Genomic DNA, 18,680 nt, shown 5'->3' with positions numbered 1-18,680 from the left:
AAAAACTATCTATCTTTATCTTAAAAACATTTAATGAAGGAGCCTCAACTGCTTCACTGGGCAAGGAATTCCATAGATTCACAACCCTTTGGGTGAAGAAGTTCCTCCTAAACTCAGTCCTAAATCTACTTCCCCTTATTTTGAGGCTATGCCCCCTAGTTCTGCTTTCACCCGCCAGTGGAAACAACCTGCCCGCATCTATCCTATCTATTCCCTTCATAATCTTATGGAGGAGACTTATGTAAGGCTGAGGAAACAAGGTTCAGACAGGGCATTGGAGGGATACAAGATAGCCAGGAGGGAACTGAAGAAAGGGATTAGGAGAGCTAAGAGAGGGCATGAACAATCTTTGGCGGGTAGGATCAAGGAAAACCCCAAGGCCTTTTACACGTATGTGAGAAATATGAGAATGACTAGAGCGAGGGTAGGTCCGATCAAGGACAGTAGCGGGAGATTGTGTATTGAGTCTGAAGAGATAGGAGAGGTCTTGAACGAGTACTTTTCTTCTGTATTTACAAATGAGAGGGGCGATATTGTTGGAGAGGACAGTGTGAAACAGATTGGTCTGCTCGAGGAAATACTTGCTAGGAAGGAAGATGTGTTGGGCATTTTGAAAAACTTGAGGATAGACAAGTCCCCCGGGCCTGACGGGATATATCCAAGGATTCTATGGGAAGCAAGAGATGAAATTGCAGAGCCGTTGGCAATGATCTTTTCGTCCTCACTGTCAACAGGGGTGGTACCAGGGGATTGGAGAGTGGCAAATGTCGTGCCCCTGTTCAAAAAAGGGACCAGGGATAACCCTGGGAATTCCAGGCCAGTTTGTCTTACTTCGGTGGTAGGCAAAGTAATGGAAAGGGTACTGAAGGATAGGATTTCTGAGCATCTGGAAAGACACTGCTTGATTAGGGATAGTCAGCACGGATTTGTGAGGGGTAGGTCTTGCCTTACAAGTCTTATTGAATTCTTTGAGGAGGTGACCAAGCATGTGGATGAAGGTAAAGCAGTGGGTGTCGTGTACATGGATTTTAGTAAGGCATTTGATAAGGTTCCCCATGGTAGGCTTATGCAGAAAGTAAGGAGGCATGGGATAGTGGGAAATTTTGCCAGTTGGATAACGAACTGGCTAACCGATAGAAGTCAGAGAGTGGTGGTGGATGGCAAATATTCAGCCTGGATCCCAGTTACCAGTGGCGTACCGCAGGGATCAGTTCTGGGTCCTCTGCTCTTTGTGATTTTCATTAATGACTTGGATGAGGGAGTTGAAGGGTGGGTCAGTAAATTTGCAGACGATACGAAGATTGGTGGAGTTGTTGATAGTTGTGGCTGTTGTCGGCTGCAAAGAGACATAGATAGGATGCAGAGCTGGGCTGAGAAGTGGCAGATGGAGTTAAACCCTGAAAAGTGTGAGGTTGTCCATTTTGGAAGGACAAATATGAATGCGGAATACAGGGTTAACGGTAGAGTTCTTGGCAATGTGGAGGAGCAGAGAGATCTTGGGGTCTATGTTCATACATCTTTGAAAGGCCTATGGTGTGCTCGCGTTCATTAACAGAGGGATTGAATTTAAGAGCCGTGAGGTGCTGATGCAGCTGTACAAAACTTTGGTAAGGCCACATTTGGAGTACTGTGTACAGTTCTGGTCGCCTCATTTTAGGAAGGATGTGGAAGCTTTGGAAAAGGTGCAAAGAAGATTTACTAGGATGATGCCTGGAATGGAGAATAGGTCTTACGAGGACAGGTTGAGGGTGCTAGGCCTTTTCTCATTAGAACGGAGAAGGATGAGGGGTGACTTGATAGAGGTTTATAAGATGATCAGGGGAATAGATAGAGTAGACAGTCAGAGACTTTTTCCCCGGGTGGAACAAACCATTACAAGGGGACATAAATTTAAGGTGAATGGTGGAAGATATAGGGGGGATGTCAGAGGTAGGTTCGTTACCCAGAGAGTAGTGGGGGCATGGAATGCACTGCCTGTGGAAGTAGTTGAGTCGGAAACATTAGGGACCTTCAAGCAGCTATTGGATAGGTACATGGATTAAGGTAAAATGATATAGTGTAGATTTATTTGTTCTTAAGGGCAGCACGGTAGCATTGTGGATAACACAATTGCTTCACAGCTCCAGGGTCCCAGGTTCGATTCCGGCTTGGGTCACTGTCTGTGCGGAGTCTGCACGTCCTCCCCGTGTCTGCGTGGGTTTCCTCCGGGTGCTCCGGTTTCCTCCCACAGTCCAAAGATGTGCGGGTTAGGTGAATTGGCCAATGATAAATTGCCCTTAATGTCCAAAATTGCCCTTGGTGTTGGGTGGAGGTGTTGAGTTTGGGTAGGGTGCTCTTTCCATGAGCCGGTGCAGACTCAAAGGGCCGAATGGCCTCCTTCTGCACTGCAAATTCAATGATAATCTATGATTAATCTAGGACAAAGGTTCGGCACAACATCGTGGGCCGAAGGGCCTGTTCTGTGCTGTATTTTCTATGTTCTATGTTTCTATAAGATCCCCCCTCATCCTTCTAAATTCCAATGAGTACAGTCCCAGTCTACTCAACCTATCCTCGTAATCAAGGCATCTCTTGCACTTGTCTTTTCTATGATAAGCAGCCTGTTCGGGCAGGCACAACCTCTCCGTTCTGGTACATCGTCTTTGCAGTTTGACCAGTGGCTGTCTATTCTTCTCATTATGGGGGTCTGAACTCCTGCACTAACAGAGGTCTAACCAAGGTTCTTTGTCGCCTGGTAGGTGGCTGTGTATATTGTTGCATAGCTAAGTCGGTTGGATTTTTGGAGATAAACAGCTGTGCCGTTTGCCTGGGAAGCTCTGTTGAAAACAGTTGCGCTGAGTGTAAACAGTTTTTGCGGCGATGCCAAAACCAGAATAAGCTGCAATGTTGTTGATATAGGATGTGAGTTCCCGAATGCACATCCACAGATTCCACTCGCAGTCGGGCCTATCTTGTTGGCCCGCCCTCGGTTTCCTGTTCCCTTTCCGTTTGCCCTGATCTGCAGTCTCTTCAGTGGGAGATTGACCAGGATTAGGCGACGGTCGCCCAGCCTCCGTTGTGTGACAGTGACGTTTTCAGGGTTCGCTTGTACCTGCTAGTGTCGAGCAGGTCATGTTATCTTGTGCACTTGCTATCTTTTGTCTTCTGTTGTCCACCTCCAGGCCCGTCAGAGAATTGATTATTTTTCTTCATTTTGTCACAGTGTATTGCGCAAGTGATGTGATTTTTGCCAAACGGACGCCTGGCTTCTGGGTGCATTGTCGACATTGCTCAGCACATTGGGCCAAAGGCTGAAGAGATTCTCTCTCCCTCCTTGTTAAGTTCTGCGGCCAAAGGCAGGTCCTTGGCCTTTATTCATCGAGCCTTGGCAAAGTGCCGTGATTTTGTTTTGTTTTACAAAGCTAGGCTGAGGAGGAAGGCCCCAGGTTTACCTCTGGCTGGAACAGGGGTCGACCCCTGTGTGTTCCTGGTGTTAAGGCTGAGTCGGTTACAGGGGAAGAAAATGGGATGAGGAGAGAGCCCACTATGATTGAGAGCGGACTTCAGTAACCCCTTGAGATTTTTAACATTATTCTTACTGGAATAACCTGCTTCCCTTCCAGTCGGTTGGGGGGAATAAACACCGCGTGCTTCATATTCCTTGCAAGAAGACAGTCTTTCCCAAGATTTTTTTGTATTCATTCACAGGACATGGGTGGCACTGGCAAGGCCAGCATTTGTTGCCCGTCCCGAATTGCCCCTTGCAAAAGTGGTCTTGTGTCACCACCTTGAATACAACTGAGTGGCTCGCTAGGCCGTTTCAGAGGGGCATTTAGGAATCAAGCACATTGCTGTGGGTCTGGAGTCACATGTAGGTCAGACCAGGTAAAGATGGCTCCAGGGTATCAGTGAACCAGTTGGAATTCATCGCCAACCTGGTAGTTTTATGGTTACAATGACTTGACGCTCGGTTTTCCAAGATGACGCTGGAGCGAGGCGACTTCTTGCAAGCTATGCCCAGCATACCCTCGAATTCTATCTTACTCTCGTTCTATGCTTCTAAAACTTCATTCTAACTCTTTTCTTTTCTCTACACCTTGCTATAACTGTAACATTATATTCTGCAGTCTCTCCTTCCTTCCCTATGTACGGTATGCATTGTTTGTACAGCATGCAAGAAACAATACTTTTCACTGTGTACTGATACATGTGACAATAATTAATCCAATCAAAAAGAAAAAAAGTCTTTTTAAATTCTAGGTTTATTTACTTACTGAATTTAAATTCCTCAGCAGCCTGTGGTAGGATTGAAACTTGCGCCTGCAGATCATTAGTGCAGGCCTCTGGATTACTAGCAACAGCCATTCAACCCCTGTAGATCTGTGGTGGATTTGGCCATCGATTTTTACCACCTTGCTTGCCCCATTTCCTCGCCAAGTTCCCATACTTCCATGTATGAAAGTGGGTAATTTTTGTTGATGGGGTATTCACGTCAAGTTAACTAGGCCGAAATCAGATAACTCTACTCCGGCTGGCAGTTGAGCTTGCATGCTTTCTCAACTCTTTGCCTCCGTATCACACCAGCACACCAAACGACCGTCAAAGGAGCTCTTTGCTTTGTTCCTCCTGATTAGGGTGTGTTTGGGAATCTTATTTTATTTCTTGGTCAAGGATTTTTTTTGTTTTTGCTTAAAATCATTGCTTCAGGAAAAAGAACCAGCAATAAGATGGAGGAAACTTCCATTCCAGGCGGGATTTGAAGACAAAAGCTAATGGATAGAGGACAAAGGAGACAATGTTGGCCAACAAAGAGAGGAGATAATTCACCTTCAGAAATAGCATCTTTATTAGCAAATAAATAAATAAAAATGGAACCACAACAATGTCCGTGACCTTGTGTCACTTCAGTTCCGCCACATCAGGGGAAACAAAAATTTGCCTGCAGCAAACATCCGACCTGAGGCTGGGCCTCCATTTCCTGCCTATTACAGCGACTGCTATTTTGGGCAACAGGGCGCATTCAGAATACCGCAGGGCCCGGGCTGATGTGCCGTATTGGGTATAGGACCAGCATGTGGACAGCAACTCCTGAACTTCACTCGGAATGGTGTGATGGAGGAGGAAGTGACCCACTTCCCACAAATCAGAACGCGTTGCCGCTTCTCCATAATGAAAATTAATAGGCCTGTGATTGTTCAACGAGACAGGATACACTAGGGGTGTGGGGGTGGGGGCGCTCGTGGGACCTCGGGTTTAGCCCAGGCAAAAGAGAGGAACGCCTCATCTATTGGGCCTCTGTTAAAATTGTTCAGATTTGAAAATCTTCGTTTTATTTTTAAACAATGTTCATCCTTGTTTTCACACCACTCCACAGCCCCCCACCCCCACCTCCACAATCTCTTCCAGCCCTGCGACCCTCCACAGTCACTGCCCTTCTCCAGTCTGTTTTTAATATCGTGCTTTGACTATTTATGTGGATACTAAGGTCGCCCTTGCTGCAAATAAATACCATTCTGCTCTTGGCTTCTGCTGAGAAAGAGGGCAGAGAGAGCGCAGCCATGAATCCCCGCTTAGTTAACCAACCCACAGCCGGGCAAGTTATGGATGAACAAGAAAGAAAAAGTGACAGACTGGCATTGATACAGCATTTTTCATGACCACAGATTGACCCAGAACGCCGTGCAGGCAATCCCTGCATTGGAATCTGTAGGATATGCGGCCGCTAATTTTCTGCACTGCAAGCTGCCACAGATAATCTGTTTTTGTGAAGTTGATTGAGGGGTGAATGTTGGCCAGGACACCGGGGAGAACTCCCCCTGCACCTCTTTGCAAGGAGCTTGGCAAGGAAGAGAGGGACCTTGGTTTAACTTTTCATCTGACAGTGCAGCACTCCCTCCGCAGTGCACTGACATGTTTTTCGATTTTTAAAATTATTATTTTTTGCTCAAGTTTCTGAAGCGGGACTTGAACCCACAATGCGCTGGGGCTCAGAGGCAACTGAACCATGGCCAAAGTCGAGAGGGCCAGTGACGAAGGGCTGCAAATGCAAATGATCTTCCCAATGAACCCACATGGGGAGGGAAAGAGCTGGTGGGACTGGCGTTTAAACAGGCCTGGCACAAATTCCGCTACCTGGGGATCCAAATCGCACACGACTGTGCGGGGATCCACAAATGGAACCTGATCAGTCTGACCGAGGAAGTTAAAAAGGACCTGCAGAGATGGAACACACTCCCACTCTCGCTGGCGGGGAGAATGCAGACGATCGAAATGAACGTGCTGCCCAGGTACCTCTTCCTACTTAGATCTATCCCGATCTACATCCCCAAGGCCTTTTTCAAAGCACTAGACAAACTAATCATGGCATTCGTAATGGGGGGAGGGGGGTGGGGGGGATGCAAGGATCCCAAAGACGGTCCTACAGAAAACTAAATCCAGGGGGGGACTAGCCCTCCCAAACCTGCCGTATTACCACTGGGCAGCGACTGCAGAAAGAATGAAGGGGTGATAAAGGAGCCAGAGGCCGAGTGGGTGCGTGCGGAGGAGGACTCCTGCAAGGAGACTTTCCCCCCCCCCCCCCCCCGGGCCCTAGCCACGGCAGCACTCCCATCCCTGCCCAAGAAGTACTCAAACAGCCCAGTGGTGGTGGCAACACTCCAGTCGTGGAACCAACTGTGAGAACACTTCAGCAAAGTGAAATGTCCAAACAAGCCCCCATCTGCAACAACCACAGGTTCACGCCGGCTCTCACAAATGCCACCTTTAAAAGGTGGAGACAGGACGAGGGGGACACTGACAGTCGGGGACCTATACACCGACGGTAGGGTAACAACACAGGACGAACTGACGGGACGATTTCAACTAACATGGGGCAACAAACTCGGGTACCTGCAGCTTAAAAATGTCCTCCGGAAGGAAACAAGGCTATGCCCACAACCACCGCGACAGTCACTATTAGAAGAACTGCTGGACGCAGACATCTTAGGCAGAGGGAACTGTAGCGCCATGTATGGAGAGGGCCAACGTCAAACTGGACACGACAAGAGAGAAGTGAGAGGAGGACTTGGGGCTCGAAATAGGGTGGGGACTCTGGAGCGAAGCACTGCACAGGGTGAACTCTACCTCCACATGCGTGAGGCTCAACCTAGCGCAGCTAAAAGTGGTACACAGAGCCTACTTGACCAGAACCCGAATGAGCAGGTTCTTCCCGGAGGTGGAGGATAGATGTGAACGGTGCCAAGGAGACCCGGCCAACCACGCCCACATGTTCTGGTCTTGCCCCAGACTTTCTGGGTACTGGACAGCCTTCTTCGAGGCAATGTCCATAGTGGTGGGGATGAGGGTGAAGCCATGCCCGAAACTGGCGGTCTTCGGGGTATCAGACCAGCCAGATCTGTTCATGGGGAGGAGGGCGGATGCCCTTGCCTTTGCCTCCCTGATTGCCCGCCAGCTGCTCGGCTGGCGGTCGGCAGCACCACCCACAGCTGCAGACTGGCTGTCCGACCTCTCGGAATCTCTCCAAATGGGGAAAATCAAATTCACCATCCGTGGGTCGGAAGATGGCTTCCACAAAAAATGGGAGCCATTCACCCGACTGTTCCGGGACCAGTTTGTGGCCAGCAACTAGGTAGCCAGGGATAAGGAGAAAGTAGCCAAGACACAAAAGGAAAGAGAGAGGGGGGTGAGAGGGAGGGGTGAGGGCCCGGGGAAACAAGAAAGCGAAACCGAACCTAGCGGGAGAGCAGTGCGGCGGGGACAACAATGGAGGGAGCCAGGAGGGAGAAAAGAGAGGGGAACACAGGCGGGAAAGGAGACACAGTGGACCACAACGGCCACAGGAAACACGGCAAGGGGAAAAAAAACAAAAGAACGAAAAGAAGAAACAATTTAAACCCATGTAAATAACAAAAACCGACTGCAATGTAAATAACGTCCCTTGCAAAAGTCTTATCGTTCTGTGTGTATTTATATTGTGTTATGTAGAACAAAAACCCAATAAAAACATTAAAAAACAAAAAGACTTGTGTATGAATCTATGAATTAGGACCAAGAGGTGGCCATTCGGCCCCTCGAACCTGCCTCGCCATGCAATATGAGCACAGCTGATCTGATTGTAACCTCAATTCCACATTTCCGTCTCCCTCAATAACTTTTCACCCCCTTGTTAATCAAGAATGTATCCACATCTGCCTTAAAAATAGTCAAAGATTAGGCTTCCACTGCCTTTTGGGGAAAAGAATTCCAGAGACTCACCCCCCCGCCCCCCCCCCCCGAGAAAATAATTCTCCTCATCATTGTCTGAAATGAGCGACCCCCTTATTTTAAACCCTTACTTCCAGATTCCCCCCCAAGAAACATCCTCTCCACATCCACCCTGTCAATGCCCCTCAGGATCTTAAATGTTTCAATCAAGTTGCCTCTTACTCTTCCAAACTCCAGCGGGTACAAACCCAACCTCGCCAACCTTTCCTCCTGAGACAACCCGCCCATTCCAGGTATTAGTCTGATAAACCTTCTCTGAACTGTTTGATGGCAAAGTTGATGGGCTATTGATGGGGTTACCCTGCACTGTTTGATTGCTCTCTTGACGGGTACAGCCCTGGCAGGTCTAGGGAAGGGGACAAGTACACAAGGCTGACGATGTGTTAAATCTGTTTTGTTCTCTTCCAGATGGGTACGAGAATTTTTAAACGATGAAAACCAGGGTCTCAATGTGCTGGTGGACTATCTTTCCTTTGCACAGTGTGGAGTCATGTAAGTAGCCAGAGGGAAGTGTTGCCTGGTATCTCACATCTCCATCTCCATTCTTCCACCCCACTTGTGGTTTTAAAAAAAAATTTGTTCCATTCAAGACTTCATTCTCTGATTTTCATTTCTTATCTCTGTTATCCTTGAAATCCTTCAACAGCGGAAGTTTGGTCACAACAGATGTTAGGAGTGGATGCATTGAAACGGCCTAAACAATTTAAGCTCCTTTGAATACATTTGTGGCAAGCGAATTGTGTGGGAATATACTTACTGAGTTCTTGGGTGGCCCTATAAAATGGAGACTGTAACTTCCCTTCACATCTTGGATTTAAGTCCCAATAATTTGCAGAATTTGACTCGGTTCAAGTCCGTCCACCTGTTGCACAGAAATGAGGCCTGTGGACAGCATGCAGCCTTGCCTTCCATTTGAATAAGCGGGATGTCGCCAGAGTTTGCGGTCGATAAGTTAATTTGGCTCCTATCGGCTGTCCGGTGGGTTTCACCTGTTTTATGTGGGCATAATATATTTTATAGGTTCAATTTCAAGAAGGTTTCTGTGGATAGGTTCGGCTTCCCTGCTTTGTAAGGGTTTCCAATGTTGATGCCATTATTGCTCCCAAATTTGGCCTTTTAATTAGATTTTTCAATTTATTATTCTTTTTTATTTGAATTTTTCCTCATGGAATGTTGGCCTTTATTGCTAGAGGAGAAGGAGTATGTAAGTCGGGAACTCAGGGCATTGGTGAGACAGGACCCTGAGTATTGTGTATGTTTTTGGTCTCCTTACTTGGAGGAATATATTTGCATTGGAGGCCATTCAGAGAAGGTCCACTGGGCTGATTACTCGATGAAGGGTTGGCTTATGAGGAAAAGTAGAGCAGGTTGGACCAATACTCATTGGAGTTTAAAAGAAAGAGAGGTGGTCTTATTGATCTTAAGGCCCCGAGGAGGCTTGACAGGATGGATGCTGAGAGAATGTTATTCTTCATGGGGGAGTCTAGAATAAGGTTTCAGAATGAGAGTGAGAACCCATTTAAGGGAGCATGGTGGCGCAGTGGTTAGCACTGCTGCCTCTCGGCGCCGAGGACCCAGGTTCAAGCCCAGAGTGGAGTTTGCACATTCTCCCTGTGTCTGTGTGGGTCTCACCCCCAGAACCCAAAAAGATGTGCAGGGTGTCATGATATGCAAACATGCAACCAATGACCACTCAGAATAGGACTCAACCAATGGGCAGTCAGGACACTCAGAGGTGGCATCACCACAAGGGGGTATAACATAAACACTATAAAAGGGATGAGGCGCTCACACCCTGCCTCTTTCCACAGACAGACATCTAGCGAGTTAGACAGGGTTGTTCAGCAGCATCACACCCCAGCACGTGGCTTAGAGCAAGCTGCTACAGTTAGACTGAGTTACCACAGTTAGATTGGCAGAGAGTCAAACTCATTTTGAGAACTGTGTTAATAGTTCAATAAACACGTTGAACTCATGTCAGAGTCTGGAGCATCCTTTAGTTAAGACTGCATCAAGTAGCAGCCCGTGTTATCCGAAGCAGCATAACACAACACCGGGTAGGTGGATTGGCCACGCTAAATTGCCCCTTAATTGGAAAAAAAGAATTGGGTAATCTAAATTTATACTAAAAAAACGGGAGAACCTATTTAAGTTGGGGATGAGGAAGAAGTTCTGCTCTGAGGATCGTGAATCTATGAAACTCTCTGCCCCAGAGAGTTGTGGAGGCTGGATCATTGAATACATAACAGAATAAGAACTAGGAGAAGGAGTGGGCCATCAGCCCCTCGCGCCTGCTCTGCCATACAATAATATCATGGCTAATCTTTTTATGGACTCAGCTCCACTTACCGACCCGCTCATTGTAACCCTTAATTCCTTTACTGTTCAAAAATCTACCTTTGCCTTAAAACATTCAAAGAGGTGCCTCAACTGCTTCACTGGCCAAGGAATTCCATAGATTCACAACCCTTTGGGTGAAGAAGTTCCTCCTAAACTCGGTCCTAAATCTACTTCCCCTTATTTTGAGGCTATGCCCCCTAGTTCTGCTTTCACCCGCCAGTGGAAATAACCTGCCCGCATCTATCCTATCTATTCCCTTCATAATTTTATATGTTTCCATAAGATCCCCCCTCATCCTTCTAAATTCCAGTATAGTCCCAGTCTACTCAGCCTCTCTTAAGCCAGTCCTCTCAACTCTGGAATCAACATAATGAATCTCCTCTGCACCCCCTCCAGTGTCTGTTACATATATTCAAGTCTGAGAGAGACAGGGTCTTGAGCTATTGTGGAGGAGTCAGGGGTTTTGGGAACAGGCAGGAAGGTAAAGTTGAGACTGAGGATCTGATCAGCCATGATCTCATTGAAAGATAGTGCTGACTCACGGGGCAAGAGTGGCTATGCCAGCTGCTGTTTCTTACTATTTCCAGTATGGCTCTGAGGAAGAGCAGATAGGGAGATGTTGCTGAAAACAGCGGGACTGGTGGCCTGAAGTGCATATGCTTTAATGCAAGAAGTATTACGGGTAAGGCAGATGAACTTAGAGCTTGGATTAGTACTTGGAACTATGATGTTGTTGCTATTACAGAGACCTGGTTGAGGGAATGACAGGATTGGCAGCTAAACGTTCCAGGATTTAGATGTTTCAGGCGGGATAGAGGGGGATGTAAAAGGGGTGGCGGAGTTGTGCTGCTGGTTAGGGAGAATATCACAGCTGTACTGCGGGAGGACACCTCAGAGGGCAGTGAGGCAATATGGGTAGAGATCAGGAATAAGAAGGGTGCAGTCACACTGTTGGGGGCTTATTACAGGCCTCCCAACAGCCAGCGGGAGATAGAGGAGCAGATAGGTAGACAGATTTTGGAAAGGAGTAAAAGCAACAGGGTTGTTGTGATGGGAGACTTTAATTTCCCCAATATTGACTGGGACTCACTTAGTGCCAGGGGCTTGGACGGGGCAGAGTTTGTAAGGAGCATCCAGGAGGGCTTCTTAAAACAATATGTAGATAGTCCAACTAGGGAAGGGGCTATACTGAACCTGGTATTGGGGAATGAGCCCGGCCAAGTGGTAGAAGTTTCAGTAGGGGAGCATTTTGGGAACAGTGACCACAATTCAGTAAGTTTTAAAGTGCTGGTGGACAAGGATAAGAGTGGTCCTAGGGTGAATGTGCTAAATTGGGGGAAGGCTAATTATAACAATATTAGGCAGGAACTGAAAAACATAGATTGGGGGCGGATGTTTGAGGGTAAATCAACATCTGACATGTGACAGGCTTTCAAGTGTCAGTTGAAAGGAATTCAGGGCCGGCATGTTCCTGTGTGGAAGAAGGATAAATACGGCAATTTTTGGGAACCTTGGATAACGAGAGATATTGTACGTCTTGTCAAAAAGAAACAGGAGGCATTTGTCAGGGCTAGAAGGCTGGGAACAGACAAAGCCTGTGTGGAATATAAGGAAAGTAGGAAGGAACTTAAGCAAGGAGTCAGGAGGGCTAAAAGGGGTCACGAAAGGTCATTGGCAAATAGGGTTAAGGAAAATCCCAAGGCTTTTTACACGTACATAAAAAGCAAGAGGGTAGCCAGGGAAATGGTTGGCCCACTGAAGGACAGGCAAGGGAATCTATGTGTGGAGCCAGAGGAAATGGGCGAGGTACTAAATGAATACTTTGCATCAGTATTCACCAAAGAGAAGAAATTGGTGGATGTTGAGTCTGGAGAAGGGTGTGTAGATAGCCTGGGTCACATTGAGATCCAAAAAGATGAGGTGTTGGGCGACTTGAAAAATATTAAGGTAGATAAGTCCCCAGGGCCTGATGGGATCTACCCCAGAATACTGAAGGAGGCTAGAGAGGAAATTGCTGAGCCCTTGACATAAATCTTTGGATCCTCACAGTCTTCAGGTGATGTCCCGGAGGACTGGAGAATAGCCAATGTTGTTCCTCTGTTTAAGAAGGGTAGGAAGGATAATCCAGGGAACTACAGGCCGGTGAGCCTTACTTCAGTGGTAGGGAAATTACTGGAGAGAATTCTTCGAGACAGAATCTACTCCCATTTGGAAGCAAATGGACGTATTAGTAAGAGGCGGCATGGTTTTGTGAAGGGGAGGTCATGTCTCACTAACTTGATAGAGTTTTTCGAGGAGGTCACAAAGATGATTGATGCAGGTAGGGCAGTGGATGTTGTCTATATGGACTTCAGTAAGGCCTTTGACAAGGTCCCTCATGGTAGGTTGGTACAAAAGGTGAAGTCACACGGGATCAGGGGTGAGCTGGCAAGATGGCTACAGAACTGGCTAGGTCATAGAAGGCAGAGAGTAGCAATGGAAGGATGCTTTTCTAATTGGAGGGCTGTGACTAGTGGTGTTCCACAGGGATCAGTGCTGGGACCTTTGCTGTTCGTAGTATATATAAATGATTTGGAGGAAAATGTAACTGGTCTGATAAGTCGGGGCAGCACGGTAGCATAGTGGTTAGCACAAATGCTTCACAGCTCCAGGGTCCCAGGTTCGATTCCGGCTTGGGTCACTGTCTGTGCAGAGTCTGCACGTTCTCCCCGTGTCTGCGTGGGTTTCCTCCGAGTGCTCCGGTTTCCTCCCACAGTCCAAAGATGTGCAGGTTAGGTGGATTGGCCATGCTAAATTGCCCTTTGTGTCCAAATTGCCCTTAATGTTAGGTGGGGTTACTGGGTTAAGGGACAGGGTGGAGGCGTGGGCTTGGGTAGGGTGCTCTTTCCAAGAGTCGGTGCAGATTCGATGGGCCGAATGGCCTCCTTCTGCACTGTAAATTCTATGATATCTAGGTGTACAGGTCCACAGGTCACTGAAAGGGGCAACACATGTGGAGAAGGTAGTCAAGAAGGCATACGGCATGCTTGCCTTCATTGGCTGGGGCATTGAGTATAAAAATTGGCAAGTCATGTTGCAGCTGTATAGAACCTTAGTGTGGTATTATCGGTATTACGGTACCTGATAGGCTAAAGCACCATTGGTGGAAACTGTCTGCTTTCTATTGGTTAGAATGTATGATAGCTCCGCCCTGCTAGGCGGGGTATAAGAACCCGTGCCGCCCCAGCAGCCTTCATTCTGTACTTAAGCTGCTGGGGGAAACATCCAAGCCTTCAGTTGGACTACAATCTCGCTTTAGTGGTCATTGATCGTGCATCAATTTAATAAGCTAGCTGGAGTGTCTGCGACATAGCCCCGACGCGGCGAACTCAGCAGCAATCTTCAAGCACTGGCTGGCGTGCTTTAAAGGGTATCTCGGGACGGCCGAAAACGCACACAAGGGAGAGCAGAACCTGCAAGTCCTGCACTCAAGGGTGAGCCCGGAGATTTACACCCTCATCGAGGAAGCGGAAAACTTTGATGCAGCAATGGAGCTGCTAAAAGGACACTATTCGCCCGGTAAACCAGGTCTATGCCCGGCACCTGCTTGCAACAAGGCGACAAACCCCATGGGAATCGCTGGAGGAATTCTACCGTGCACTCCTGGGGTTGGAAAGAAGCTGCAGCTGCCCACAAGTTTCGGCGAGCGAACACACGGAACTCTTAATCCGGGACGCTTTCGTGGCAGGTATGCTATATTCACAAATCCGCCAGTGTCTGTTAGAAAAGGACACCCTGGGTCTCAGGGAGGCACGGGCCCTTGGACGTGGCCTCCAGGAACGCCCGCGCTTACGTTCCCGACCGCGCGGCAGCCCCCAGGCAGCGTGGAACCCCTCCGCGGCCGACCCCGAGACTTCCCCCATTCCCCCGCAGGCCTGCGCTGCAAGGCGGCCTGGCAACCCCGGGGGGCCCCTCTGCTACTTTTGCGGGCAGGCCAAGCGCCAGCGCTGCCCGGCCCGCGCATCCACCTGCAAGGGATGCGGCAAAAAGGGCCATTTTGTGGGGGGTATGTCAGGCCCGTGCGGTTGCCGCGGTCTCCGGCGGCGAATGCGGACCGCAACCACAAACTTCTCCACGGGCCCCGTGCGGCCAGCGGTCGCCGCCATCTTCATATTCCAGGGCCACGTGCGGACCCTGGGCGCCGCCATCTCGTTCAGCGGACGCCACTTTGGCGCCGCCATTTTGTGCACCCCCAGCCATGTCCGACCAATGGGAGCCGCCATCTTGGATGAACCCCCAGGACCCCAGCTCGGCTGACCACACACTGCCCGAAGAGATCTCTCAACTGCTGCGATTGGCCTCGGTGACTCTGGATCAGTCCCGGCCTCGAACACTCTCAACTGCTACAATGACTGTATTCATCAACGGGCACGAGACATCCTGCTTAATGGACTCTGGGAGCACGGAGAGCTTCATACACCCCAACACGGTAAGGCGCTGTTCTCTCCTCATCCACCCCATTAATCAAAAAATCTCCCTGGCCTCCGGTTCACACTCAGTGGAGATAAAGGGGTTCTGTGTAGCAAACCTCACAGTCCAGGGAAGAGAGTTCAAAAATTTCCGTCTCTACGTCCTTCCCCATCTCTGCGCGGCTACACTCCTGGGTTGAGACTTCCATTGTAACCTTCAAAGTCTGACCTTCAAATTCGGCGGCCCTATACCCCCCCTTACTGTCTGTGGCCTCGCGACCCTTAAGGTCGACCCGCCTTCCCTGTTTGCGAACCTCACCCCGGATTGCAAACCCGTCGCCACCAGGAGCAGACGGTACAGTGCCCAGGACCGGACCTTCATCAGGTCCGAGGTCCAAAGGCTACTGAGGGAAGGGGTCATTGAAGCTAGCAACAGTCCCTGGAGAGCTCAAGTAGTGGTGGTAAAGACCGGGGAGAAGCATAGGATGGTCATCGACTACAGTCAGACCATCAACAGGTTTACGCAGCTGGACGCGTACCCGCTCCCCCGTATAGCCGACCTGGTAAACAGGATCGCGCATTATAAGGTCTTCTCCCCGGTGGATCTCAAGTCCGCCTACCACCAGCTCCCCATCCGTACTAGTGACCACAAATACACTGCCTTCGAGGCAGATGGGCGGCTCTATCACTTCTTAAGGGTTCCCTTCGGTGTCACCAATGGGGTCTCGGTCTTCCAGCGCGAGATGGACCGAATGGTTGACCGGTACGGTTTACGGGCAACATTCCCGTATCTCGATAATGTCACCATCTGCGGCCACGACCAGCAGGACCACGACACCAACCTCCGAAAATTCCTCCAGACCGCAAATATCCTTAGCCTTACGCATAACAAGGATAAATGCGTGTTTAGCACCGACCGCCTAGCCATCCTCGGCTACGTAGTGCGAAATGGAGTTACAAGTCCCGACCCTGAACGCAGGCGCCCCTGATGGAGTTCCCCCTCCCTCACTGCCCCAAGGCCCTGAAACGTTGCCTAGGGTTTTTTAGCTACTACACCCAGTAGGTCCCCAACTACGCAGACAAGGCCCGTCCCCTGATCCAATCCACAGTTTTTCCCCTGTCGATAGAGGCCCGCCAGGCCTTCAGCCGCATCAAAGCAGACATTGCAAAGGCCACGATCCACGCCATCGACAAGTCACTCCCCTTCCAGATCGAGAGCGATGCGTCCGACGTCGCTCTGGCGGCCACCCTCAACCAAGTGGGCAGACCTTCTTCTCTCGTACCCTCTATGCTTCCGAAATCCGCCACTCCTCAGTCGAAAAGGAGGCCCAGGCCATAGTTGAAGCTGTGCGACATTGGAGGCATTACCTGGCCGGCAGGAGATTCACTCTCCTCATGGACCAATGGTCAGTTGCTTTCATGTTTGATGATGCACAGCGGGGCAAGATAAAAAACGACAAGATCTTGCGGTGGAGGATCGAACTCTCCACCTACAACTGCGAGATCTTGTATCGTCCCGGGAAGCTAAACGAGCCTCCTGATGCCCTGCCCCACGGCGCATGTGCCACCGCACAAGTGGACCGCCTCCGAGCCCTCCATGAGGACCTCTGCCACCCGGGGGTCACTCTCTTTTTCCATTTTGGCAAGACCCGCAACCTGCCCTACTCCATCGAGGAGGTCAGGACAGCCACCAGGGACTGCCAAATCTGCGCTGAGTGCAAACCGCACTTCTACCGGCCAGAGAAAGGGCACCTGATAAAGGCTTCCCGTCCCTTTGAGTGCCTCAGCATGGATTTGAAAGGCCCCCTCCCCTCCACCGACCGCAACACATACTTCCTGAACGTGATTGACGAGTACTCCCGGTTCCCATTCGCCAACCCCTGCCCCGACATGACCGCCTCCACCGTCATCAAGGCCCTCCATAGCATCTTTGCACTGTTCGGGTTCCCTGCTTACATACACAGCGATAGGGGGTCCTCCTTTATGAGCGATGAACTGCGTCAATTCCTGCTCAGCAAGGGCATCGTCTCGAGCAGGACGACCAGTTACAACCCCCGGGGTAACGGACAGATAGAGAGGGAGAACGGAACGGTCTGGAAGACTGTCCTACTGGCCCTACGGTCCAGGAATCTCCCAGTCTCCCGCTGGCAGGAAGTCCTCCCGGATGCCCTCCACTCCATCCGGTCACTGCTTTGTACCACGACCAACCAAACACCTCACGAACGTCTCCTTGTCTTCCCCAGGAAGTCCTCCTCTGGGACCTCGCTCCCGACCTGGCTGGCAGCTCCCGGACCCATCCTGCTCCAAAACACGTGCGGGCGCACAAGTCGGACCCGTTGGTCGAGAGGGTCCATCTGCTCCATGCTAACCCCCAGTACGCCTACATGGCGTACCCCGACGGCCGACAAGATAGTCTCCCTACGGGACCTGGCGCCCGCCGGAACCCCACGCACATCCCAGCCACCAGTCCCACCCTCCCCTCCACCGCAGCAGCTTACAGGAGGATCGGTCCTTCCGCCGGCCCTGTCTAGGCCTAACCCACCCAACGACGCCTCCTGCAGGCGCTCCCTTCCCAGGCCAGCCGTTTTCCCCACCAGCTAGGGGTGTCGAAGCTGCCATGGAGATCGAAGCCACGCTCCCGGAGTCACAAACGCCCGAGCCTCCACTGGAGTCACCACTGAAGCTCCGACGATCACAGAGGACGACTAGGGCCCCCGATCGACTGATTGCTTCATTTTAAATGGTGGACTGTAAACTGTAATCTAATTGCTCCATTTTAATTCTAAACTGTAAATATAAACCATCAAATGTACATGGGTATCAGAATTGTAAATAGTTAATAAACACTGTACGGAGATATTACGGTACCTCCAGAACTAATTACACCACGTTGCCATGTTTTGTGGTTTCAGGCCACCACCCCCGCCGGACTCTTTTTTTAACGGGGTGAATGTGGTATTATAGGTATTACAGTACCTGATAGGCTAAAGCACCATTGGTGGAAACTGTATGCTTTCTCTTGGTTAGAATGTATGATAGCTCCGCCCTGATTGGCAGGGTATAAGAACCTGTGCCACCCCAGCAGCCTTCATTCTGTACCTGAGCTGCTGTGGGAAACATCTAGCTTATTAAAGCCTTCAGTTGGACTACAACCTCGCTTTAGTGGTCATTGATTGCCCATCACTTAGTTAGGCCACACTTGGAGTATAGTGTTCAATTCTGGTCGCCACACTACCAGAAGGATGTGGAGGCTTTAGAGAGGGTGCAGAAGAGATTTACCAGAATGTTGCCTGGTATGGAGGGCATTAGCTATGAGGAGCGGTTGAATAAACTCGGTTTGTTCTCACTGGAACGACGGAGGTTGAGGGGCGACCTGATAGAGGTCTACAGAATTATGAGGGGCATAGACAGAGTGGACAGTCAGAGACCTTTTTCCCAGGGTAGAGGGGTCAATTACTAGGGGGCATAGGTTTAAGATGCTAGGTGCAAGGTTTAGAGTAGATGTACGAGGCAAGTTTATTACGCAGAGGGTAGTGGGTGCCTGGAACTCGCTACCGGAGGAGGTGGTGGAAGCAGGGACGCTAGTGACGTTTAAGGGGCATCTTGACAAATACATGAATAGGATGGGAATAGAGGGATACGGACCCCGGA

At 49.7% G+C, this 18,680-nt stretch overlaps 1 protein-coding gene across 4 annotated transcripts in view; it reads left to right on the top strand.

Annotated features, from left to right (window-relative positions):
* Window positions 1-18,680, top strand: part of LOC140405528 (formin-like protein 3) — a 923,557-nt gene that overhangs the window by 458,485 nt on the left and 446,392 nt on the right. For all 4 annotated transcript variants that reach the window (XM_072494084.1, XM_072494083.1, XM_072494082.1 and 1 more), the window contains exon 5: window positions 8,650-8,733. In XM_072494084.1, coding sequence (XP_072350185.1) covers window positions 8,650-8,733 — 84 coding nt within the window. The remainder of the gene's footprint in view (window positions 1-8,649; window positions 8,734-18,680) is intronic.

This window comes from Scyliorhinus torazame, chromosome X (assembly GCF_047496885.1).
Source record: "Scyliorhinus torazame isolate Kashiwa2021f chromosome X, sScyTor2.1, whole genome shotgun sequence".
NCBI classification, from domain to species: domain Eukaryota; kingdom Metazoa; phylum Chordata; class Chondrichthyes; order Carcharhiniformes; family Scyliorhinidae; genus Scyliorhinus; species Scyliorhinus torazame.
Note: the sequence above shows the minus strand (reverse complement) of the source record. Positions and strands in the feature narration are given on the sequence as shown.